Genomic DNA, 26014 nt, shown 5'->3' with positions numbered 1-26014 from the left:
TTGAAATTTCCCTCTGAGGATAGATGGACCGAATGTTCTTCAAGCGATGGTCCCTAAATATTCATTCAGCCCAGCATATGCCAAGTATTTCATTGGCAGTGAGCTGAGTTGCTTCCCTGACAGAGCCCATTTGCACTCCAGCTGCTGTGTGCTGCCAGCTAGGATATGTCCATGCCCTTCAAGGGCAGCTGCTCAAGGAGTGAGATGACCCCTGCTCATAAGAGTGTGACTGAATTTGTGCCATCCCACCTCGCCTGGAAGGAGAGCTGAGGGGATCTCACAGCCCTGCCAGGAGCTTCTTAGACAACTGCTTGGAACCCTCTTGCCCATATAGACTAGTGGAAACTCAAAGCTCGAGTTCCAACCCAATACCAAAGCAACAGCCATTTCATTTTAAAATAGAACAATGTTAAGACAAATGCAAGATTTTCAGATTTTTACACCTTTGCTTTGCCAAGTGATCTCAGCTTTTGGCCCTGCGATGGAGCAGAGAGCTCTGATGTCTTTATGGTAGCTGAAACTTGACCAGAAAATCTCTGTGCATGACCACAAGTTGAAAGTAGGAAACATAAGCAGACCTTTCTCCAGGACTAATCCAGACACTGGTAAACCCGTGATACTGAACACCTCCCAGGAACCTTAGCGCTCACTTGTGCATTGGCTCATCTATTGTAACATAATGTGATAGAGAAGAGAGAGTGGGGGGGGCTACAGAGTCAAACTTAGATTTGAAATCTGGCTCTCCCTTTATCACTTCTTGACTTGTGGCAAGTGTGCTACCTCTGCATTTTAGTTTCACCATCAATGGAGATAAGAAATGGAGATAAGCAGGATATGGAGGGCTTGAAATCATATACACAAAATGGTTTGTTATCATAATTACCTAGTGAATGCTGCATGGATGAGCCCTTGACTGTATTTGCATGTTACTCTGGCACACAGGGACAACTGATCTTAACCAAAACTTTTCAATCACTGCAATATGCTTTGCCTACACACCCAGGTTCCAATGTGAATGCCAGCACAACACTTGCGGGCAGACTTGCAATATCTGCTGTCCTGGGTTCAATCAGAAGCCCTGGAAGCCAGGGACATCACATCAGAACAATGAGTGTGAAGGTGGGTGCTGGGTGGCATTGGTTTCTCTCTTCTCTACCTGAGAATGATGCCATGTTTTTCCAAACCTGTGAAGAGGCTGGCTCATGTCAGCTTTAGGACTTGCGTCTGATAGTGTGTAGGAGTCCTCCCTTATTCTTGGGGTAAGCGCCCAGATGCCCTAGAACCAAGGATTGTAGTACTGAATCTTGTATATGTCATATTTTCCTATATATACACACCTGTCATAAAATTGGATTTATAAACTGACATGGAAAGGGATAACAAGCACTAGTAACAAAGCAGAACAGGGGCCGGGGGTTTAGCTTAGTGGTTCTGCCACCTGCCTTGCAAGCACAAGTGCCAAAGTTTGATCCCCGGTACCAAAAAAAAAAAAAAAAAAAAAAAAAAAAAGTAGAGCAGTTACAACAATATACTAAAATAAAATTGCCAGCATTTCTACCCTTGTTCTTCAGGGCCACTGTTAAGGAAACAACCCCCTTTGAGACTCAGTTTTTCTGTCTGGGCTGTGAAATACTGTTACTCACTTTAGAGAGTTACTGAGCAGATTGTGTGATAATGTGTGCAAAACACTTTTCACAGCATGTGAGTATGTGAGCTCACAGTATGAGCTCAATTAGTATTAATAATAGTGATATCGGTAATAGTAATAGTCTTTGTGCATGAAGTCTAATTGTCATTTTGTTATAATTGCATATCTTAACTTTTCACAAAAGAGGAACCATTTGCATTTAATATCAAATGGAAAGAGCTATACACAATATAATGTTATATATTGGTCATTGTGTAAAGATCCCTAAAATTCTTCTCCAAGACTGGCCCTGGTATTCCAGAAAGGACTTTACTATTGTTCAGTGAGCAGTAATACCATCTGGGAGTTTAGAATGTTGATCTGGTATGCTTTTTTTCAGCCTGCAATTGCCATGGTCATGCCTCAGACTGTTCCTACAATCCAGATGTTGAAGACCAGCATAAAAGCTTGAACACCCAGGGCATCTATGAAGGTGGAGGGGTCTGCATCAATTGTCAGGTGAGGAACAAGTTAAATCAAAGTGGATTTAATAGGGCACGGGCATTCTGTAAGCCCTGCTCTCAAAATGATGTCAAAAGAATAAGGAGCAATTAAGAGTATTTTCTGAGACTGTTTCTCCACTTTTGGCCATAAACGGTCTTGTTAGCTGGATGTAATTTAGGGACCATACAAAGTGGATGGAGATTTGATTCTCTAAACTCCTTTGAGTTTGTGTTTCACGTCAGTCTTTGCCTAAATGGAGAGGAGAGTTCCTGGCTACTAGCCATCATGTGCGTCATGTGGTGGGAAGGCTCTACGGTAGGAGGAGCAAATAGGCATGGGCTTCAGTACTGACCTTGAATTCTGGTTCAGGCAGATTGTGAGTCTAGATACATTGAGGAAGTGCATCATGATTGGTTCATGGTGTCTGTCAAAATACTGAGTATGAAGCTCTCATTATTCACCTCTTCTAGAACAGCTGGGTTCACTGATTCCTGGCAAACTAGGCGAAGTGTACTGCTGCAGTTTGATGAAGGACAGTTATTAAAATCCAACAACTAGCATCACATTAGTGGTAACATGTTAAATTCTTTTGTTCTGAATATTGTAACAAGACGAGGATGTTTATTCCTTACCACTTCTGGTAGACACTAATCTAGAGTTGTTCTTTTTTTTTTGGTTTTTTGAGACAGGGTAGTTGAGACTGACCTGGAACTCACTATGTAGCCCAAGCTGGTCTCGAACTCACAGCATTCCTCCTGTCTCAGCCTCTGAGTGCTGGGATTACAGGCATGCACCACTACGCTCGGTTTAGAGTTCTTAACCATTGTGATAAGGTATGAAAAAGAAGTGAAGAGAAAGAAGCAAAATTGACTATTTTCAGGTAGCAAGATTATTTATATAGAAAACCCTAAAGCATATACAGAATGATGCCTAGAACTAATAAGTGAATTTAGGAAGATTGCAAGATACGAGGATAATATATAAAAATGAATTGGAATATTATGTAGTAGTAGCAGGGAACAATAAGAAAATGAAGTAAAAATTCAATTTTAAAATATAAAAAAAACCCTTAGGAATAAACATAGCAAGGGTGTACAGGACCTTTATATAGTACTAAAGTTATAAAACAATACTGAGAGAAATTGAGAAAGATCTAAATGGAAAGGAGGGAATAATGGATAACCATGTTTATGTATTGAACGGTTCAGTATTGTTAAGGCGTCAGTTCTCCTCAAGTTGATCCAAAGATGTAATGAAGGCTTTGGGTAGGAGTTGACAAACAGACTCAGAAGTATGTATAGGTATGTAAATTGCTCACAGTATCCGAAATCATCTGGAGTAGTTACCGTCATCACAAAGAAATGATTCATGTTCAAAGCGTTAGAGTATGTCTACCCTGATTTAATAATTATGAAATGTATGTATGTATGGAACCATTACATTGTACTCCATAGCTATACACAATTTTTATGCTTTTCTGTATCTTTTAAAATAGATTTAAATAAAATAAAAAGCTGGAAGATTTATATTATTTTACTCCAAGACTAACTATAAGGCTACAGTAATCAAGACAATGAGATGTTGACATAAAGTAACAGAGTAGGGGCAGAGGACAGACCCACACTTCTGGGGATATTTGATTTTTGATAGTAGTACCAAAACAGTCCAATGAGGGGAAAGCTCTCTCAACAAATGTGCCTGGAAAAATTAGATTTTATGTGAAAAAGGATCATTGTTCATCCTTTCTCAAATCTCATAAAATTCAAACTGGTATGAATCGTGGATCATAAGTTAAACTAAAGCTTTAGAGAAAAATACAGAAAAATATTCTTCTGATTCAGAGAATGAGAAAGTTTTCTTAGGTCATGTATAGCAATAACAATGAAAAATGAACAATTAAACTTCTTCATCAAAATTAAAAATGCCTGCTCATGAAAGACAATATTGAGGAAGTGAATAGGCAAGCTGAAGACAGGGAGAAGATATTAAAAAAATAAATCTGATAACTGATTGCATCCAAGATATATAAAGAACTCTCACACATCAGGTATAAAAACAAAAATAACTCCCTAGAACTTCCAAAAGATTTAAACAGCCACTTCACAAAAGTAAGTATGTAAATAGCCAATAAGTAATGCTTAATATCCTTACTCATTAGAGAATCACAAATCAAAATTACAATGGATAGTACTATTTAGTCACTAGGATGACAATTATTAAAAAAGGCACCAAATTTTGATGAGGGTGTAGAGCAGCCATGCCTACCATAGATGGTAGGTGTGAATACAAAATGGTACAGCCCCTTTGGGACAGGATTCTGATATAATACTAAACATACATCTGTCCCATGACAGATTTACTCCTAGGCACTTAACAGCTTCTCTAGGTAGTTCTAAACTGGAAATAGTCTAGGTGCTCATCAGTAGTAGAGTGGAGGAACAAATCCTGGGGTATTCTTGCAGCAGAAAGCTAAGGAGCAATAGAGAGGATGAAGCTACTGATGTACGCACTAACATCTAAGAATCCTAAAAGCATTATGTCAAGTGAAAGTCAGCACAAAAAAGCATGTGTTGTGTGAGAGCCATTTTAATGGAATTCTGAAACACAACACTAATCAATAGTGGAAAAAATCAGAATTGTGGTTGACTCTGAGAAGATGGTAATGGGGTTGACAGCGAAGGGACATGGGGAAGTTTCTTATGTGGTGGTATTGCTCTGTATCTACATAAGAGCTGACTCTCACATTATATGGATTTTTCTTAACTGAGTGAATGTACAATTAATAGCTCTGTGGTTTTTGTATTTACAGTCAAAGAACAAAAACTGAACACATGTTGAACTCCATTTAATCAAATCCAGTATGAAATACCTAGGGGAAAGTGACTCTTTTCTATAACTCATTCTAAAATGCATAGAAAATAAGATGGATTCATGGGTGGATAGGGGAATGGATAGATGGATACTTACGTTGGATACTTATGTGATAAAGTGAAACGTTAATGGAAAACACCTTGTGGTTGGTGTATAAGGGTTGACTTGTAAAATCAGAAATTAAAAAAAAATACAGTGGAACCTTGGTTCACAAACACTTTTGACTGCAAACGATTTGGTTTACAAACAGAAGCATTTGGCAGAATTTTGTTTTTGTTTGCAAACTGTATCAGAAGACAAACACAATCATGTTCATCTGTCCTGCATGCACACAAATGTGGCCATATTTTCTAGAATTGTGGGGCAAATTAAGTTCATGAACTAAGGTACCACTGTAAAATGTTGAGGGAAAAGAGCAATGAAAAATTTTCAGCAGCACAATATTTTGGTTTCTTTCCCTTTGATGAACATTGGTATAATTTTTAAGAATGAATATAACCCATATTGTTTGAGATAATGCAAAAAGATATTTTATCTCCATCAACTAACACAATTCGTGTCTTCCATAAAAGCATAAGTTTGGATCTAAGTCTTAAACTTGCTCCCTCCTTGTTTGCATCTCACTGTTTCCAAATTGTTTGTCTCTGTCACACACATACACTACATAAACTAACAAGTGGATCGAGAAGCAGATGGAGCACATATGGCCACCTTCTCCACTGCAACAAATCCTACAACTTGACAGAGAAGATATTTTAAAAAGCACAATATGCCCTCCTCCCAGAATCTGTAATAATGTGAAAATTAGGAAGAAAGTGTGTTATCAACAAACCAGGAATTTCAAGAGATTCCAAGAAGATAGAAAGCAAAAACATATACACGAAAGAACACACAGCTGTGAACGCTGGGATGGTTTAGAGGTGTTCCAAGAGGCAACAGAGCAATTGATGGAGGAATCTGTAGCCAAATCTATAAAACTTCATTGAAATTAATAAATTAAGACTTACACAGTGTGTTTCCAGGCTTAATACTGTACATTATTTCTGCGAAACCCACCTATAAATTCAGGGCAATCAATCAAGATTTCAACAGGACTTTTATGAAGGACACAGACTGATTCTGAAGTTCTTATTGATAAAAGAATAAGAATATATAATTTAGAAAAGATGAACAATTATGAGGGAAAGTGGTCTTCTGATATTTCAAACCTATCACGAATCTATATTGAGTATAGACAATGTAGGAATAAGTAGTGCAATGGAACCTAAAAGACAATCTTGAAACACATTCATTTTGATGTTAAAATGTCACATGATAAAATGGCACTTCTAATGGAAAGGAAGGATGGGATGTGTATTAATGCTTAGGAGCAGCCTCTTCTTCATTTGAGGGGAAACCTTGCCCTATGTATCATGAGAATGCTGACTGGGAAGGGAGAGGAGAGGGACACTTCAGAGCCACTTGGCTTGGTGAGTTATAAAGTTAACAAAGTTAATAAAACTTTAAGATCAAGTTTGGGTTTGTTGGTAGAGGATACATATCCTAGAACAAGTCCTGTGTAATGCTTGTAAGAGGAGAACGATAAATTACTTGCCATGAGCTCAGCATTGGGGCTGCGAAGTGGGAACATTATAGTCCTGATGGCCTCATCTCCTCTTAAAGTCCCCACCACTTACCAGTGGTTAACATTGGCCATTAAGTTTCCAAACTTATATTTTGGAGGGGACACATTCAAACCATGGAGAGCAGTCATGCAACCAGAATCGGAGAGCCAGTCACTGTTCTGTAGGGAAAGCAGTTATCAGAGATAGCTGTATTCTCATGCAGGATTGATTTCATTTTTATTTGTTTGGTTTTCTATTTTAACTATTTGTTTAGATAGGAGAAATTTTAATTAGTGTGGAAATTTCCCAAGATACGACATCTAAGTAAAAACCTGACAGAAGTGAAGGAATGAGCCAGGCATGTGGTGGTGGTGGTGGTGGTGATAGGGGAGTTGAGATTACAAGCAGAGGGACCTGCAAGGCTGTAGAGGGGAGCAGTGTGGCTGGAAAGGAGTCAAGTTGGATGAGGCCAGAAAGATAGCAAAGGACAGACCAGGTGGGGCCCTTAGGAATTAGTAAAGAAACTCCACTGTAGGACCTCCTGGGACAGGGTAGCCAGTGGACAGACTATGCAGTATTCTCCACGTGCTTGAGAGTCACAGAAATGGAAGCCAGAAGCAGAGTTATAGTTATGGTCAAAGAATTGAAAGGCAGAAATAGAGAGATGGGAGGATCTGCCTGAAGATGAAAAACTACCTACACAAAGCTCTGCTTGGAGGAATTCAGATCTAAGACTGATCAGAAACAGGGTCTTGATTCTAGGTGACCTTCCTTAGATGGCTTCTTTGGGGCCAAAGGATGGGCTGGGGGGGGGTGTCTGCTGCTGGTTTCAATCAACATGCACTACACTCATTAGTTTGGATAGTTGAGATTTCTCATCTTACAGAGTCATGAAAATGCAACTTCAGGCACCCACTCCTCTCATGAAGACTGCTTCCCCCAATATAGTTATGGATGACCACTTTCCTTGGGTTTTGACCTGGTCATGGTCCAAGTAGGACCATGGTGCCCATGGATAGATACAGCGGTGCATCTGGCCTTCTGGTCATGTAGGTCCAAGAGAACCACAGAAGAGTTCAAGCAAGCTATAATCATCTGCAGAATAATCTGTTGTTCATTCTTGGTCTTTCATTGCTCTCATTTGTGTCTTAAAAATATAACTTCTTTGTGGTAGTTGTTTTGTGCTAAAAGGGAAAGCTTGGACTACCCACTTCAGAGAACATTTCTTATTTTCTCTTCTAATTGGAAAAGACTTGGCAGGTTGATCTGGTGTCCTTTGTCTATTATAAGTCACAGCAGCAAGCAACAGAGTGGAGGGTTAATAGGCATTTGATGGAAGGAAGGGTGGGCTACAGCTGTTCCCTATTTTGTATAAATGTTGAGTCAGAGAAGTGACCGTCATTGTTTTTAACCTCAGTATTAAACTGAATTCAGGTTTTAGCCCACAGGACAAAGGGTGTTATAAACAGAAGTCTGTTGTTAATAAAACCCCATGAAACAGGGGAGAAGACATAGAATGGATCTTTGTTCTTCCCTCTGTGTCTTTGTGCAGACTTTTGTGTGGGTCAGAGTATGTTATTTTTGTTCTTGTTAATTTCCTTTTGCCTTTACTTTCCATAAAGAAAGAACACCGTCCTCCGAATCATTTCCGAATTAGAAAGAGGCAGAGTCAATCTAGATCCATGGTGTATAGTTCTTGGAAACTGGTGGTGTATGTTGGGTAATTTGATTTTGTGGTAATTACAAGGATTAACCAAGAACTAGAAGAAGATGCCTGGTATCATACTTTAAAATGAGCTCTGTGTCTGAGACTTATGCTAACATTTTCTAGTCATATAATAGAAATGTCCAGAAAATGGATTTGTGATGAAAACACTGCTAAAATTAGAATGGCTAGAGATGACGATCTATATGTGCTATTTCTTCCAAAATTGCTGAAGACATATATGCACACATGACCTTTCTACTCCCTTGAGCTAAACTACAGTTGCTTTATTATTCACTCATCACTTCTTCTGAATGAAGCCATGGGAACTAGTTCTTGAGTTTTTTCTTATTCAAATGTCAAGGGCTTCATTAAAGTAAATTGTTTGGTAGAGGAAACAGCCTGAGGTGTCCAGTTTATGAATCTTTTCATCATTTCCTCTTCTAATGATGAAAAAAAAATTTTCAGAGCCAGTGTTCAGCCAGGATCCTGTGGCACATCTTGGAAAGCCAAGGTTAAGATCAATGCTTATGTTTTTAGTTTCTTTGAATTTACAACTGGAAATGATGGAATTTAGCTGAGTGAGTCGCATGAGACAAAGAGCACCGGACTTCTCCAATATCATTCCTTCTAAACTTTGTTTGTTTCTTTCTAGCACAACACGGCAGGTGTGAACTGTGAGGAGTGTGCTAAGGGCTATTACCGCCCCCATGGGGTTCAAGTTAATGACACCTTTGGCTGCACCCGTAAGTTCCATATCAGCTTTTTGTTTTGTTTTGTTTTTGGTGGTACCGGGGATCGAACTCAGGTCCTTGCGCTTGCGAGGCAGGCCACCAAACCGCTGAGCTAAATCCCCGGCCCATATCAGCTTTTTGTACCTAAGACTGTACGCACTGCTCCAAAAAAGCCATCAGGCCCAGTACTAACTGGTGAACAATCTCCTCATCTTCTCTGTGTTCAGACTATTGGTTCTGCTCCTTGCTAGCTGTCTGACCTCTAGTTACATAAACCCTCTGAGCAGATTTTGTATAGGTAAATAGAAATTATAATACAATTTATGAGATTACATAGAATTATATCCAAGCCCCTCGCAAAATTAGCATTGGACTGTCTCATACTAGGTTGCCATAAATATTAGTTCCCTTGATATGTTTTTGTGGTCCAGTAGTTTCAACTTCTGTCAGAATTAGCATCAAAGCAACATAGTTGAGTGCATATGGATTAGTACTAGTCATAGTATTTAATATTACTGTGGTTCTACCAAGCCTTTGCCATATGCAAGGCATTACCTACTTACATAGAGATCTTACTTCATTATGACCAAAGTGGAAGAAAACCAAAGGGTTTGAGTAGCTAAATACTTCAATCTGGATGACAAAACCACTAACTAGTAGATCCAGGATATTATTAATCTTTGTCTGGCATGACTGTGCAGCAAAACATTTATTATGGCAATAATTTTCCCCTGTGGAACCATGAGTCTTAGGCCAGATTATAGACTTTACTCTACACATATAACCTATAGCAGTGATGGCGAATCTTGTAGAGCTTTCAATGACACAAGCAGCACAATTTGGCTAGAAATTATGCAACACTGCTTATTTTATGTTGTCTGGTTGTCACTGCTGGAAAAGAAATCTAGCTCTGAAGTTGGTCTCTGTGCTAACCCACAAATGAATTCTTACTATTTTAACATTTGAGAACATTAAAACCCAAAGAATGTATAACACCATTTGCTTCTCTCTAGGGCATTTTTAGTTGTTAAAAGGCATTTCCACTTCCTTCCTTCTTTCTCATCACCCTACAAAGTATGCTTGTGGCTTGTCTTGTGCTCACAAAGGGTGGGCATCACAAAGGAAAGCAGGGCGTTGTTAATATAATCCTACCTGTTCAGAACCTTGCTTTATTGCTTTCCTAGTTTTGTTCCTCTTCATTAAGTGGTTCAGAGATGCATAGAAGCTTGGTATCTATCACTAGGACACAGAACGGTAAACAGATTATAGGGAAGACATCAGGAGAGGCCTTTTCTCCCAGTTCCTCAAAGGAGATGGACCAGATGAGCAACGGCAGTATTTTCCCTGTCTAGGGTCACTCACTGCCAGACCAAGGGAAGCCACAGAGTTGGGATTGCCAAACCTCTCGTACGCCAACCATGTTGCTTTGAAATGGAAGCCTGACAGTCAGGTTTGGCTGCAAACACTGCTTTCAGCAAGCTGTACCTTTCCAATCTAACATTGCGGTGATGTCTACATCATTGTTAGGCTGTCTACAGACAGCTATGCACGTCTAGCCATTGTGTCCAAAAGTATCATAACAGGTCCTAATGGCCAAGGTGGACTTGCCCGGTTAGCTTGTGGTCAGGAAAGGTTGCGCTTAACAGACCTGCCTGTAGCGACAGCCTATCCCCTCCCCCACCCCCAGCTCTCTGGTGGCGGCCTGTAGATGAGTAGTTTGCGTCTCACTGTCATCACTGACATTCTTGAGAGCAGCCCAGTGAGGATGCTCATGGGCCCAGGAGGCTCAGTTGCTGAGAACCAACAATCAAGGGTGCAGTGGGGAATGGCTGTGTTCTCCAAGGATAACCGGGGACCACCGATCCAGTGGGAAGCACTGCCGGGAAATACACTTCTGCCCCACGCAGTGCAGTGAAGGACTGATCCTTGGAAACTCTTGATTCTTTAGCTTGCCAATGTGATGCTGAATATTCGGATGGCTGTGAACAGGGCTCTGGCCTCTGTCGCTGCAAGCCGAATTTCCAAGGAGACCACTGTGAGAAGTGTGCGGCTGGGTACCATAACTTCCCGGTTTGCTCTGGTAAGTACCTGCTGCGAGGGGAGAGGCCGCCCTCTCTGCTGTCACTGGCCTCTGTGCATTAACACCTGAGGATGTAGCGGGGGGAGAGATGTAGGACCAGGGAAGTAATAGTTACTTCAGTATTCCCGAAGGCCTGGGATGTAAGCACATTTTATAGTCTTATTTATCCCTATGTTGTTATGTTGTGCTATAGACTCTGCCATCTTAGTAGGTCAAAAGGTCAGATATTGGATATTTCAAATTACTCGTAATCCATATGTGTGACTTTTCTTAAGAGACCCAGAAGAAGTGTCTTGAGCTTTCAGGTCTTTGTATACATATAGTATATGACATAGGGTGAAGGAGAATACATTTTTTTCCTCCTGTTGTACAGTAGGCCAAGCTATTTAGAACTGTCTTCACACACCCACAACATCTTAGTGCCACTATGAGACAAGGCATACATTTGTTTGAAATTCTATAGACTATGAAGCAGCTTATGAAAAGTGGGACAAAAGTATTGGTTCTTTTTCTTCTGCAGTAATTAAAAACTGTACTTCTGGGTTAAGACAAAGAAACTTGGTCTCAAAAGGAATCCCTTTTCCCATTGCTACATCAGGTGTGGTAACTCCCTCACCACCTCATGACTGCTACTGAGGAGTCCCAGGAAAAGTATGGAGCTGTGGGAACACTGGGCAGGACTCTTGTGAATGAGGTGACTCTGTTTGTTCCAGTTTGCACCTGCTGGCCTGGAGTAATTATTAAAATAGTACCCAGAGTCCAAGAATAGTATCACATTTATATAATTCCAGTACTCTGGGAGGCTGAAGCAGGAGGATCGAAAGTTTGAGCCCAGCCTGGGCCATTTAGTGACTTAGCAAGTCCCTCTCTCAAAATTTAAAAAAAAGGCTGGGGATGCAGCTCAGTGTGAAGGCCTTGGGTTCAATCCCAAACACCACGAAAACCAAACAAACAAATAAGCAAACAAACATCCACTTTCACTATGGAGTTTGTCCTAGTTCATATGATAAAATATATTTAAAGAAACCAATGTCTGAAGCCCAAATACCATAACAGCACATGAGGACTTTATCAACTTCACGTGTGAGATTATTGAATCGGAGCTGAGCACACGTTGCCCTTGCCATTTTAGTAGAAAGAAGAAGAAACTAGGTCAGTTTTATAACATAAACAAAATTTAAGAGAAAAATATATGAAAGAAGTATTTTTTCAAAGCTAGAATCAGTTTTACCTTAAAAACCAAAGAGCCAAGTGCATTTCTGCTTAGGCGAGACTTAGCTGTTGTGAGCACAAAACACTCCTTCTGTCCCTTAATCTTAAGTCAGAATTTCTGACCCAGCTGGTTTCAATCATCAGACACTGAAAAGACAGCAAACATTGTTCTTCCTTAGCTCACTGTCTACACATTACCTTTCACTGAGACAAGCCTTCCTTCTGCTTAAAGCAACTCAATCTTTTACTTTAATCTCCTTAGCCATCCTCTGCCTTTAAAAATTTTTTCAAATTAATTTTGTTTGTACACTTTTGATATAGATAGATAGATAGATAGATCACACTTATCATAGGGAATTGTTACCTGTACATAATATTTCTTGATTCTTTTTTTTCTCCATTCCCCTCCCCTCCCTTCAACTCTCTTTCCCTTCCTTATTTACAAAAGCTTTGTTTCTATTTTTTCTTCTATTCTCTTCCCCCCTTCCCCTCTGCCTTATTCTCCTTCCCATTTGAACATTTTTTTAATAAATTACTTTATAGGAATTCCCATTTTTCCAGTTTCTACTCCAAGTCCACAAGATACATCAACTAGAAAAGAAAAAGATACATCAACTAGAAAAGAAAAAGATACATCAACTAGAAAAGAAATAGATACATCAACTAGAAAAGAAAAAGGCAAGTAACTTCTTTTTTGGTTTAACATTAGTGAAAGTGTTATGTTCTACTTTCTTTTCTGACTTCCTGTATGGGTTGCCAAGCCCAAGTTCAAGTCCTCTTTCCTGGAGTTTGTCAGGGGCCCTTTGTAGATGTCACCCAACTGATCTGGTTCCCATCCACATTCTCCACTCGGGCCTGTCCTTTCCGGTGGAACTGGCTGAATAAGGAACCTGAACAGGGCTTGGTTCAAATATCACTAAAGGTCGTGCCCCGTGAGCACCATGGCAGTCAGCAAAGAGTTCTTGAAATGTTAGTAAATTACAGAACTTAACACTTGAGTCCTGATTACAACACACCTCTCTCTGGTTTTCTTCTACAAGGATGCTCAGAGTATTTTAGTGTGTTTACAGTAATTCCATTATTATTCAATTTCTTCCTCTCCTCAGGTAGACTGGTGGTAACTTCAGGTAAAGACATTTAATTGAGCTGGAAGGGAGACTCAGAAGTGTGTTACAGAATGTTAGGGAGGCTGTAAAAGAAGTTTCACCTAGTGCAGTTAGGTTTGTTGGTGAATTTGAATACCCATTATAATTTGGTCTATTAGTACATTTTAAAAGCACCTATTTTGGGACCTCTAAGTCAGGGCAGTGAATATTAGAGGCACAAATTTGGAAACTGCCAGGAGATACTCAGCCCTGAACAATACTGAACACCCTCCCATCCCAAGAATTTTAATTCTTGAAGGCCTATTGAGGATTCCTGGTCCTGAACTACTGCAATTCTGGGGCAGGGGCTTGTTTCATAACACTGCTTTTTCAAAATATAGACTCCTATCTGTTAACTGAGATCTTAATCTGGATTTCCAGGATGAAGCTCAGGCTTGTGTTTTCCAGATAATCCTGATTTCTTGTGAAGAACTGCAGATGGAGATAGTAGAAATTCCTTTCTAGTAGTCAGCAGACTTTACTGTGAAGGGTCAGATGGTAAAGATTTGGACTTTATGGGCCTTACCTCACTTGTCCTCAGTAGCTGTTTTAGTGTGGCTACAACCGCAGGCAAAACGGGAATGAATTCATGTGGCTGTGTTCCAGAAAAATGCTATTTACTATAACAGGAACAAATTTGGCCCCCAGGATTACATCAGAATCCCACAGCAGGCAATGGTATTTTGCCAGATTTCCATGTGAAGCCAAGATTGAGACCACTATTCTAGGAAATTGGCCCGCTATATCCATAGAGTCTCTATCTGCAGACCAAGTAACTGCAGGTAGAAAATATTTCTTAGAAAGTGTCCTACTAGAGGTGGTGTACAGAACTTATTCTTCTTTTCATTCCCTATGTGCTGCACTGTAACAACTACGTACACAGCATTTACATTGCATTAGGTATTTTGAGTAAACTAAGCGTGTTTTAAAGTGTATGAGAGGATGTGTACAGGTCATGTGCAAATACTACAAATACTGTGCCTTTTTATATAAGGGACTTGAGAGCATTCTTGGATTCTGGTATCCTGGAGGTACCAGGGATGACTTTACTTAATTCTAGGCACTGAAGAGCTGGAACAAATGAAAAGAGTTTGGCAGATCTGTCTGTGTTCAGGGTTTTCACTGTATTTCATGACCTTGGATAATATTAGAATTTTCCAGGTCAAGAGTTATTATTAGACACATCTTCAAGGGTTCCTTTGGGAAATGACATACCCAGAGCAGACTCTCTGGAGGGACACGTCTAGTCCTCCCAGTTCCAAGAGCAGTGACCAGCAAAAGCAACAGCTGGAGAGAGCCTAGGTGCTTTCTTCATCAGGGACATGGAAGTGATCTGGGATGGTCCTATGAGCAGCCCGTTTGGCCTGAAGACAGGGCTGTCCTGTTTTATTATGGAGGGAGGATTCTGGGCAAAGATCACAAAAAGGTTTGGATTCCCTCCAATGGCTTTGTAAGGAGTTGCTGCTTGTCCTTGCCTGGGGACTTACTAAGCAAGTGGGAACCCTGAGCAGTTCAGGGGATGGCCTTGGGGGAAAGCTTTCCTGGGGATCTCCTCCCCAAGTGGGGTACTTCATCTCCCTGGCAGATAAGGCTTAGAGATAGGCAAATTCTGATGGCTTAGTTTGGAACCTGCCAACAAGATAGAACTTAAGGAATGGTATTTAATGAGCAAAAGTGCAAGCTGCACTGTGTAGCATATTCTTTAGTCGTTGAACTTTGTTTAAGTACCTTTTCTGTACTAGGCCTTGTCATGTAGTTGCTGGGCCCTGAGAGCCCCCATTTTGGGATACACGACAGCAGGAGCTAAGAGCAGTGGCTGGGAAGAACAGTGGGTCATGTAGGACACCAGCCCTAAGGCCAGAGGCAAAGACTGAGGGAAGTAGGAGAGGCTGGGTGGAGGGGGAAGGGGAAGCTAAGTAGGCTTCTCTAGAGCAGAGAGGAGACTCTGGGCTAAGTTTGGAGCACAGAGAGCAGTCAGCCAGGCAGAGAGGAGCAAAGAGAAGGCGCGGGGATGGACAGGGCTGGCAGGGGGTTCCCTGGGCTGAGTCACAGGGTGGGGAGGAAGCTCAGGGAGAGGTCACCTAGAGGGAGGGAAATCTCTGGGTGGGGAGCCAGGGTACAGCCATGCCTTATCTCAGGGTGCTGTCCCCACGGATGACATCGCAGATTTGTTCCTCTGTGATGATTGTTTCACAGCATGTGATAGAAAATCATCTTAGGGAAGGGGCAGCTTTTCTTAATTTGCATGAAGGGTGCTGGTGGGTCACTGGCAGCCTGGAAGACTTGGGAGAATGTGCTCTGTCACACTTGTGGAGGATGCTGGGTCATGTCCAGAGGCATTGGGTCATCTTTGAAGGTCTTAAAACTGAGAAGTGATATGGAACAGCTGACGATTTTTGAAAGATAACCCTTGGCACCAGAGTGGAGAATGAGTTGGAGGGCACAAGGCAGGATGTAGATTCTTCTTGGGAGAATTTGAAAATCATCAAGGCAAGAAAGGATGAGGTTCTGAACTCTGGTGGGAGAGAATGGTTCAGGATTGTATCCATGAGCCACAGTCACATGGCCCAGGTGGAGTGTGGGGTAGTCTTTCTGTTTCTGTTGTCTATCAGGATTCCTAGAATCTCAAAGCCAAGGTCTAGTCCAAGTTTGCCATCAAATCCCAAAGCTTGGTTTAACCCTGTGACTGTAATTCACGGTAAGACATTCCCTTTCCCTGAAGCATTGTCAGGCTGCATTGCTGTGGCCTTGGGGACCTTGTGTGGATGCTGTGAGGGATGAACAGGGTGGTCCCCAAACTGGCCTGAGCTCCAAGGCTTCTCTGGTCACGAGTGTGCCCTTGGTCACTTCTTTAGGGGATGAGGAACTTCCTTCTGCCTCTTAGTTCTGTGACCGGGCTTAAGAATTAAATGAACACAAGGCAGATTAACAGGGAAAAAAGCATAAAAATTTATTTAGTATTTTACATGAACACAGGAATCTTCAGATGAAAAATAAAGACCTAAAGAAGCCATTAGGTCCAATGGCTTCTATACATGTTACACAAGGAAAAAAAAATAGTGAGGATGAGACAAGACCATGGATCTGTGGGATGCTGGGAAGGAGATACACGGGGAAACTAAAGGCAGAGAGGGGTGATTTCTATGTTCTCTACCAGATCCATTCCAGTCGATTCTCTGTCTTTGGTGCTAAGAATGTCTCCTTCCTGGGTCAAGGAAGCACCTCTCTCATGGGACATCTTATGACTTCCTTTGAGTTGGGAAGGGGAGGGCAGAATTTCTGGAGGATGAAGCGAGACACTCCCAGGGAAGCGCCCAAAGCGGCACTGCCATGCCATGGGGCCGAAATTATGTTCGTTTCTTCTCTCCCAGGAAGTGGAAGGTGGAAGGTATAAATGTGTTTAATTCAGGGTTGCCATTGGGTGGGAATCTACTACGTTGGAGTTTATCGTACAATGCTCAAATTGGAAGGCAAAAAAAGCCTTTCCACAGAGATGGATGTTGAACGATTATGAATATGTTGTAAACTAATGCCCATCTCTGGGTGTTTTTTAAAGGGGCCTCTGACCTTCCTGAATATTTAAGAAGGTGGAGAATGTTTACAAGCCATCCTTCGTTGCACTCTATTTCCGCAATAGAAACCCAAGGAAGGGAGAAATGTGCGAAGGCGCAGAGAGCGGAGGCCCCACTGACATCCCTGGTCCTTGTCCTTCACAGACTGTGACTGTGACTTGCAAGGTGTCCTCCCAAGAATATGTGACAACCAGAAAAGGTGCCTGTGCCGCCCGGGAGTGGAGGGGCCCCGATGTGACACTTGTAGCATGGGCTTCTACTCTTTCCCTCTTTGCAAAGGTAAGTGAGTAACACATAGCGTATAGATCCACGCTCTGAGATAAAGTCCTCCCTGATTAGCTGTACAGGACCTTTCTGGCAGATCTGTGTGGCTGCAGTTTTGTAAATTAGCTCCTGGCTCGTATGTGCATGTGACACATGTCTGTCCTCCTGGGACCCGGTTACCACTGCCTCTCATCTTCCCAACCCTCCCTTCCTCCTCCCCGGTGGCCAAGTGCCTGAACTGTGGAGTCAGCTGCCTGGGTTCAAGCCCTGGCTCTGGCGAGGAGGGTGTAGGAACCGGCCAGGTAGGGGAAAGAAGCAGGGGATCTGTGGAGAAGGAGCAGCACCTGCAAAGTCAGACACAGGAAACCATAATTGCCTCCTTCCGGGTGCTTGGAAGCCTAGGCTCCCACCTGGTAAGTGAGGAGGGGCAGAAGGGGTGGGGAGGAAGCATCTGGCTGGTCCTGAGTGCGTCATCTTATTGAGTTCTAATTTGCAAATCACGTTGGCATCTGGGGCCCAGCTCTAGGAGAATCTGGCAAGTGTTGTCTTCATTTTCCTGTATCGGTGGGGAGAGTAGGCCTGGATCACCCTGGTGGGCAACATGAGCCCCCTAGAGGTGCTGTGAGTAGGGGGAAGTGGGAGCAAGAAAACCCTCCTTCCACTGGAGGACCAAGCATGGGTCCCACTAGCTGTGTCTCCGTTCCTGAGATGAGAGCATCCTCACCCCCTTTTCAGGAGGCTCTGGTAGGTACCGAGGTGCCAAGCCCTCTCAGCCTGGAAGCACTCGCTCCTACATTAGTTCCTGTTTTTTGCCATTTTCCTCAGCTGCTCCATCTCCCCTCAGCAGCGTGGTAAGAGCCTGTTGCCTGGGCCCAGTTCATTTCCGTGTTTGCTCACCCGTCTGAATGTAGACTCCAGACTCTGCCCTTCCTGCGGTTCCACAGGTGTACCCTCTGCGGAGACCTCTTCCCTGTGCTTCATTTCTTCATCCTAGCCACTCTGGAGCCCTGGAAGCTCTCAGGAGTCCCGGCTGGAATACGGGGCCATCTGGAGGGTAGGAGGGTAAGGAGAGAAAGAGGATATCTTTTCTTTCTCTGTCTTAACCACAGAAATACAGCATCAGAAACTAGAATTTCCAGTACATTTCCTGTAGAAACAGCAGCACAAGTGATGCCTGTGTTAGAATTGTGTTAATTATGCAAGTTGTGACTGAAATAATGCAGTGGATATTTAAATTTTAAAAATATTAGAGTGAAAGACACATAGCTATGAATTCTCCTCAGTATACCCACTCTTGATTCAAACACAATTATCCCGTCTTTCCTGCCACTTTATGAAGCAGTTCTAGAAGTCTTCTTTCTTCTCTTCATGAGATGTAATAAAAAACACAGTGAATGCTTTAAATGAAGTCAAGGTTTTTGAGAAATAAGAACTTACCTTCTCATTTACATTGTTGGTAGGGCTGGTTTGGAGTCTTGCTTGCAAAGGTCTCCCAAAGCCTTCGGAACTCACCAGAAGCACGGAAGTGGCATGCTTGCTCACAGACTTGAGGCGGGGGGAACTGGAGGACCCCCGCTGGTGCTGTGTGGTCCCTATGGTGAATGTTTGCAGTCAGCCTCTGCTGGTCCTGTGTGCAGTTCAGTCCTGGCTCTGGTTAGGGGAAGAGACTCGCCCTGCCATGCAGAGGGGCCGGGTAAACCATGTCCTCTAGTACCTCCCCCTTTTGTCTTCCAGTTTCTCCACTCCACGCAGAAAGAGTGGATGGGCAGTGAGGGAAGCATTGTTTGGGCTGAAGCCTAGGGAAGCAGCTGGCCTAGTGTCCTATCCTTGCTGAGAACTCACGTCCCCTAATGCATGTCCAGCCTTAGAGAAGCCTGAAATTGCTCCCACGCAGTTCTCTGAGTTCTACCGGAAATGTGTGCTGTTGTCTTCTTCCTGGTTGGTGTCCAGGTCTTTCCTGTGGCCTGTTGCTTTAGGTTAGAATCATTTGGATCACACAGCACGCTCTCCTTGCCGTCTGCCTTCTCTTGCACTTGTCTTCTTTCCTGACAGCTTTTCTGATCATTTTTAGAGGAAGAGGACAAATTCTTCCATTGAATTTTAGAATCAAATGTGGCTCAAAATGCTACATCAGATGGCCTAATAGATTTGAACCAAAATCTGTTCTTATGGCTCTGCTTTTGATTTGCTTTAAAGATTTAAAAAAATGCTCTTTAAAGGGAATTTAAAAACATTTCTTTTCATGCCAACTACAGACCTGGATTTATGTTCTGCATTAGATTAATTGAATCCAGACTTTACTAAGTATGCTGTATTCTCCCATTTTGACTTTGGCTCACAAGAAGACCTAATTTTCTTTCTTAGAAGTAGAAATAAAACCACCAATAAGAGGGCAGATTGTCAAATTGTCTGCATGTTTATAAAACTTATATTTGTGTGTTTCATTCAACTCTTTGTCTTTGACCACAGAATACAATGACAACTGTCTTTGTGTTTTGTTTGTTTGTTTTGTTTTTGGTACTGTCGATCAAACTCGGGTTCTTGTGCTCTCGAGGCAGGCAGTGGAACCACTGAGCTATACCCCTGGCTGACAACTCTCTTTGTTAACTTGGTTTATTCTTTATCTTTTTCTTTTCCTGTTCTTCATTCCTTTTCCATTTTCCTCTAGTCTTCATTTCTTTCTTTTCTTCCTCTTTTTGTCTTCTTCCCTATCTCCTTTTTAGTGTAGTTCTCTAGATAGCAACTACTTGGCACTTAGAACAGAAGGAGGGTGGGAATGTGGTCCATGTCCCTTCCACCCCACCTATGAACTGAAGTGCTGCTGCCCCTAAACCTCAAGCACAGTGACCTGACCAGGGGCCAGAACCATTCTCATTAGAGTTTGATGTGGCCGCAGAAACTCCTGTGAATATGTTGTCAGTGCAATAGCTTCCTTCTCCGAATTAGCAGATTCTCAGGAGTCAGGCAAATCCGGTAATGATGGTGGATGTTGGATGGTGTATGGGAAAGTTTTTGGCCTGGGATGATCCTGGCAAAGTTTCCCAGCTTCTCCAGGGGGAAAAGAGGGAACATTCTGAAGCTGTTTTGTGCAATTTTGCTTCTTGAACTGGCCGATTATAATTCAATTTTTGTGTAAGAAAACATTGAGCTGCTTCACTGAACGGCTTAGGATTTTCTGTAGGTTTAATTTATCCAATGCTCACTCCTAGGGCAGTGGATTGTGACACTTATCGTGGGCACTGACTCTTGGCTCTGTGGGTTTCACTAAAGTGTCAGCCTGTTTTCCCACCAGAAGGAAAAGCTCCAAAATGGTGGTAATAAAAACATGCCCTCGACAGTGAGGAGCTCTGTGTAACTTAATTTATATTTTACCTATGCAGTGTTAGTAATAATAAACACTAAGTTTATTACTGAAGGTGAAGAGGAGAGCAACAGTGCAGGATTTAGTGAAATAATGCACGTAGAAAATCCCACACTTGACTTGATGTGACCAGTTACAGTCAAAACACAGCTACACTAAAAATAATGTACAACATTGGTACATCTAACACTAACCCTAGCGCTCTGGGAAGCTGAGGCCGGAGTGATGATTTCAAGTTCAGGCCCAGCCTGGCCAACTTGGCAGTTTAGTGAGGCGTTGTTTCAAAAGAGCATGAAATTACTTTCTGTCTATGTGCACAGGAATTTTGCATTTAGAATTGGGTCTCATCCCTAAGGCGTCTCATCATGTTTATGCAAATATTCCAAACTCTAAAAAGATCTGGAACACTTCTGGCCCAAACACTTCTGGTCCCAGGCATATCAGATGAGGGATGCTCAACTTGTATTATTTTTTAATGTTCCTAGGGAGGAAACGTGTCGTCTTAGGGCACAGCAAATGAGAAGTAAAGAGGAAGAAGTAAAGTAGTCCAGGAATTCCAGAGGACCTGGACCACAGGAAAGAACAGAATGGAATGCTTTGAAGCCTTATAGTATTTGCAAGAGTGAGGAGGATGGCCAGGGCTGGGGTTTGCACTGGGATTTGGCGGCTGCCACGGGCGGTTGGATTGAAGTGAGAAGCATGTTGCCAGATTGGGTAACTCCTTTAAAACAATGTATGTGCTCCTAAGGGCAAGTCTTTGTTCTCACCTCCAGAGAGTGGCAGTCTGCAGTCCTAAGGGCCAGTGTGTGCCGCCCGCACCAGGCCATGGAGATGCAGCCACCATGCGGGCGGATACCTCAGCGCCTTCACAAGTGTTTTCCTTTGAGACACTCACTTCCCTTTAGAGCAAAACGAGCTCAGATCAGCCAGTGTTCTCCAGAGAAACAGAACTAATAGAATGTGTGGATATCTAGAGAGAAACTTATTTTAGGAGACCACATCATGGCTTGTGAGGGCTGGCGTGTCTGAAGTGTGCCAGGCAGGCTGGCAAGCTGGAGCCCCAGGGAAAGCTGATTATGCAGCTATGGTTGGAAGACAGTCTGGAGGCAGAATTCCTCCTTTTTCCTAGGAGAATGGTGGTCTTTTTCTCTTAAGGATTTCAGCTGTTTGTGTGGATGATGATGGAAAGTTACCTGCTTTACTCAAAGTGTACTGATTCAAATGTTAACTTCATCTGAAAATAGGTCCACAGGACACCTGGACTGGCACTGGACCAAACTTCTGGGCATCATAGCCCAGCCAAGCTGACACAGGAAACTAACCAACACAAGTCATTCAAGGGGCACCCATCCATATCTCCTTAAACCCAAAGTAACCTCTGAATAGACACTATAACAAGGACATAATTCTCCCTAGCATGCTACAACTATCAGGCACACAGTAAAAACACACTCACCCTTTACCCAGAAGAAGATGTGAGATCCCTGGGTGATGTTCACACTTCTCCTTGGTATTCTGTAACTTCATTGTACAGCATGAAATCTGAATATCTCACATTGTGTGGTAAGAGGATGAGGGAAGAAAACATACCTATTTCATAGTATACACACCGTACTCACCACATTCATACCAAAATAAGGAAGAAATGCGCATTATAGTTGTCTTTCTTCACCACTTCTGTAACTTGCCATGTGGCTGTAGCTGAGAAGACCTCCTTCCACTGCCCGGTCCCTATTCTGTTTGGCTTCGGCAGGCACCTCAGTTGGTCATGGCTCCTCATCTGGTAGAGTCACCCCAGTCCTCCTTTGTATAGGGTCTAGGCCATTGGTGGTTTGGGGGTTGATGTTTTCAATTGACTATAGTCACAGGGCATAAGGTTTATCCCCATCATGGATCTCCCCTTGGTAATTTGGGAACAGCATTTCGTCTGCCCTCTGCTAGTCCAGCCACTTTCAGGATGGGAATTGTGGGTTTGGTTTGCAGTAGTCTCAGCCCTGAGAGTGTAGGAGATAAGGGCTTTCAGGAAGACAAAGGATTGCATAAGTGATTTTTGTTGTGTCTGAGTCAGGCATTCAGATCTCAGATATCTTATGTTCTGTCCCCACCTTGTCCAACATAATTAGAAGCAACCAACCAACTTCATTATACTTATGAGGTTGACAGGACTGTTTTAAGTTCCGTTTCTTCTAAGTACTTGCCCAGGAGTATCTAATAGTGATCTGTATTTCTATTGCTACATCAAGCCACAGTCTGTTGCTGATTTTTCTGCTGCTGGAAATAGTCATTAGTTCCTCTAAATCTAGTCACTTTAGAAAACTACTTCCTCAAATCCCAGAGTCAACTCAGAATTCATTCTTAAGGCCCTTTCTCTAGAAACTCTTCTCTTCGTGCCTAAATATCCCCCAAGAAGGAAGTACCTTCCTAGCAACATCTGGGCCTTCATTTGACCAAATATCTGGATACCATAGCCCGGGGATGGGGACTCATAGAATTAACCATCATGGAGACCAAGAACATTTCCTCAGAAATCCGCCTCTACGTGGGGATTTAATCTCTGCAGACTGGCCTGGTGGGGGCCATGGAAGGATAGTGGGGGGTCTGAGCCCTTGTCCCACTACCTCTCAACAGCTGGTGGAGCAGCATTAGTCCAGTTTCTCCTATTTAGCTTCTTGTGGGGTAGGGAGTGTCATATTACGTCAGTGATTCTCCAGCTCTTCTTTAGGAGCTATAGTTCTTTGCAATCTGGAACTGTATTTTTGTGTTTACCTGCACCACAGCAGCCAGCCACAGCACTACTGAACACACACAGTGTCTGCTGGATGGGTGGATTTGAAATGGGAGGGTGGGAGGTGGGAAATTCTCTGGATCTGCCATTCAGTGTGTCTCTCTGAGCAAGTGAAGTACCTGTTGAATTCCCATGTAAGTTGTAAGAAAACTGGCTCAGTTCCTCTCCATCAGTGAGAATTTACTTTTTATTCCACAGACAGTGAGGGAAAACTCATTATCATCATTACTGAAACCCATTTTCAGAATAAGTCACCACTAGTGAGCGTCAAAGAGAATAAAAACTGCACGGTCTTCTGGTCCCGCAGGGTGCTGTGGTCCTAGGCTTAGTCTCATAGAGCTTGTTAAAACCCAGGGGACCTATACATAAAACACCAGAAGTGCGACTTTGCTTTACGGGTCTTTTCTCTCCCATGGCTCCACTTAGAGACCTTGTAAACAAGGTTCTTTTTATTGTTTTTTAACCAAGTACAATGGATATTAATTTGGATCTCAGAAATACTAATTCACCGATTCCCACTAATTCAATGTAGCATGGTGTAAAGAACATTTCCCCAAGCTGTGGGGAGTTCAGTGATTAGAATGATAGTTGGGTGACCTGGAAATGCCACTTAACTTCTGAATGTCACCGTGCAATGGTGGATCCAATGAGACCATCTCTCAGGTTCCTTCCAGACTCCTTGGGGTGTGAAGCCCTCTGGCTCAGGTTAGCCAGGCTGTTTCCATATGTGAGAAGCAGCCCCACAGGCTCCACCTGCCGCCAGTCACTTACTGAATACAAAATGAACAAGAAGAAGAAGAACAAGCCGTTCTGACAAGCACCGCCGCAGCTCTTCAGTCCCCAGGGTCTTATCAAGTAGAGCAGTCCCGTTCCAGAGAGGGAAGTGGAGGCTTAGATCTGTCCCGAAACTAGAAGTGGGCTCGGGTCTACTCAGAGGTGGAGCTGGAATGTTTGGGTCTTTCTGGCCCTATCCCCAGACTCTGATGCAGACCCTGCCCCGCCCGCCCATGCCCTGTGCCCCAGTCTGATCAAGCTCTTTTCACCCAGCCTGCCAGTGTTCACCCCTGGGATCTTGCTGGACGTCCTGCAACCACATAACTGGACAGTGCGATTGCCTGCCACACTTAACGGGACGACAGTGTGACCGCTGCCTCTCAGGAGCCATTGACTTCCCCCGTTGCCAAGGTAGGAAAGCCAGCAGAGTGCTGTGGGGCGGGTTTCTCTGAGTGCATGCAGCCAGCCCCACAAAGGGGTCTGCAGATCCCCTGCAGATCCAGCCCTGGTCACCCTCATGTTTGAATGAACCAATCTGCCCCTGTATAAGTCCATTGAAACACATACATTTGTGTCCTCAAAGAATGAAGAAATGATGTGTTCTGCAGTTAAGTTTAAATCTGCATTCACTGCAGAGGTGGGGCTCTTGGCGGACACGTCACTTCTCTGAGCACAGCGGAATGGCACTCACTGGCCCCTGAACTAAGTCTCAGTGCCGCCTTCCTTGCTGGCTTTGCTGTGGGCATGCGCTACACTGGGATCTTTCCATTGGCTCCCCTGGCTGTGGCTCTTTGTGCCCCTCCCTGCTGGCTGCCCCTGCCCTCTGGGGCACTGTGTCCTTACACCTGAGCACAGGTGCCAGGGAAAAAGTGGGCCAAGGAGGAGATGGGACCTAGCATGAGCTGGCCATGTTCTGTGACAGAGGGGACAGAAATGTGATGCCCACCCTCCTCCCAAGCTCCCTGTTGTGGGCAGCCACCAGGGTGTGTCAGGAGCTCCTGCCTGTTTTCCCGAGGCCTTTTGCTCTGTTGAGAAGAGATCTGTGGAAGCTGACCCAGGCTTTCCGCAGAGAACCTGGTCTCCCCGGCCTAGTCCCACTGCTCATCGATCACACTCAGAGCGGTGTTGTCCAGAGCCCTCTGCAGGCCGAATTTCCCAGACTTGTCAAGCCGAATCCCGGGACTGGGGTTTCCTGAAGTTGGGAACCACAGGCAGCAGTCAGAGGGGGTGCTCACCCCTGAGAAAGCCCACGGGCCCCTGAAGACAACCCCTCAGGGTGGGCTGCCCTTGAGGGCTGAGCAGCCAGGGCTGGAGGCCGGTGCTTCGTACGCACAGGGTGTATGGACAGTGCTGTGTACCGTGCTGATCCTCAGGGAGGAAACCAAGGCTGGGCAGGGCCGTGTTGGAAAGGAGCAGAAAGGTCGCATTGACTAATGGAGAAAAATGCAGGAAGAGGAGGAGGAGCGGGAGGAGAGGGCTGTTGACTGTAGGGGAAGAAGGGGGAGAGACCAACAGGAAGCTGAGGTGAACAGAGACAGAGGAAACAGGCAGAAAGCTAAGGAACAATTTATAAAAGAAACAAGATTTGGTTGCAGATCTATATAAAATATGATCTGAAAACTGGGCTCTGAACAGGCTTACCAAACCTGTTTGCCATTGTAAAGGCCGTAATAGTGACACTGAAACACTGGCCCTACTCCACTTGTTTGTTTTGTTTTTTGGTAACTGGGATCGAACTTGGGACCTTGTGCTTACAAAGCAGGCGGTGGCACCACT

General features: G+C 43.4%; 1 protein-coding gene across 2 annotated transcripts in view; it reads left to right on the top strand.

Moving 5' to 3' along the window:
• Lama3 (laminin subunit alpha 3) overlaps positions 1-26014 on the top strand; it is a 216352-nt gene that overhangs the window by 57830 nt on the left and 132508 nt on the right. For both annotated transcript variants that reach the window (XM_010638727.2, XM_010638728.2), the window contains exons 7-13: positions 1004-1119; positions 2028-2146; positions 8967-9057; positions 10994-11125; positions 12881-13015; positions 17199-17333; positions 24512-24649. In XM_010638727.2, coding sequence (XP_010637029.1) covers positions 1004-1119; positions 2028-2146; positions 8967-9057; positions 10994-11125; positions 12881-13015; positions 17199-17333; positions 24512-24649 — 866 coding nt within the window. The remainder of the gene's footprint in view (positions 1-1003; positions 1120-2027; positions 2147-8966; positions 9058-10993; positions 11126-12880; positions 13016-17198; positions 17334-24511; positions 24650-26014) is intronic.

This window comes from Fukomys damarensis, unplaced genomic scaffold, assembly GCF_012274545.1.
Source record: "Fukomys damarensis isolate Sample0158 unplaced genomic scaffold, DMR_v1.0_HiC HiC_scaffold_30, whole genome shotgun sequence".
Classification (NCBI taxonomy): domain Eukaryota; kingdom Metazoa; phylum Chordata; class Mammalia; order Rodentia; family Bathyergidae; genus Fukomys; species Fukomys damarensis.
Note: the sequence above shows the minus strand (reverse complement) of the source record. Positions and strands in the feature narration are given on the sequence as shown.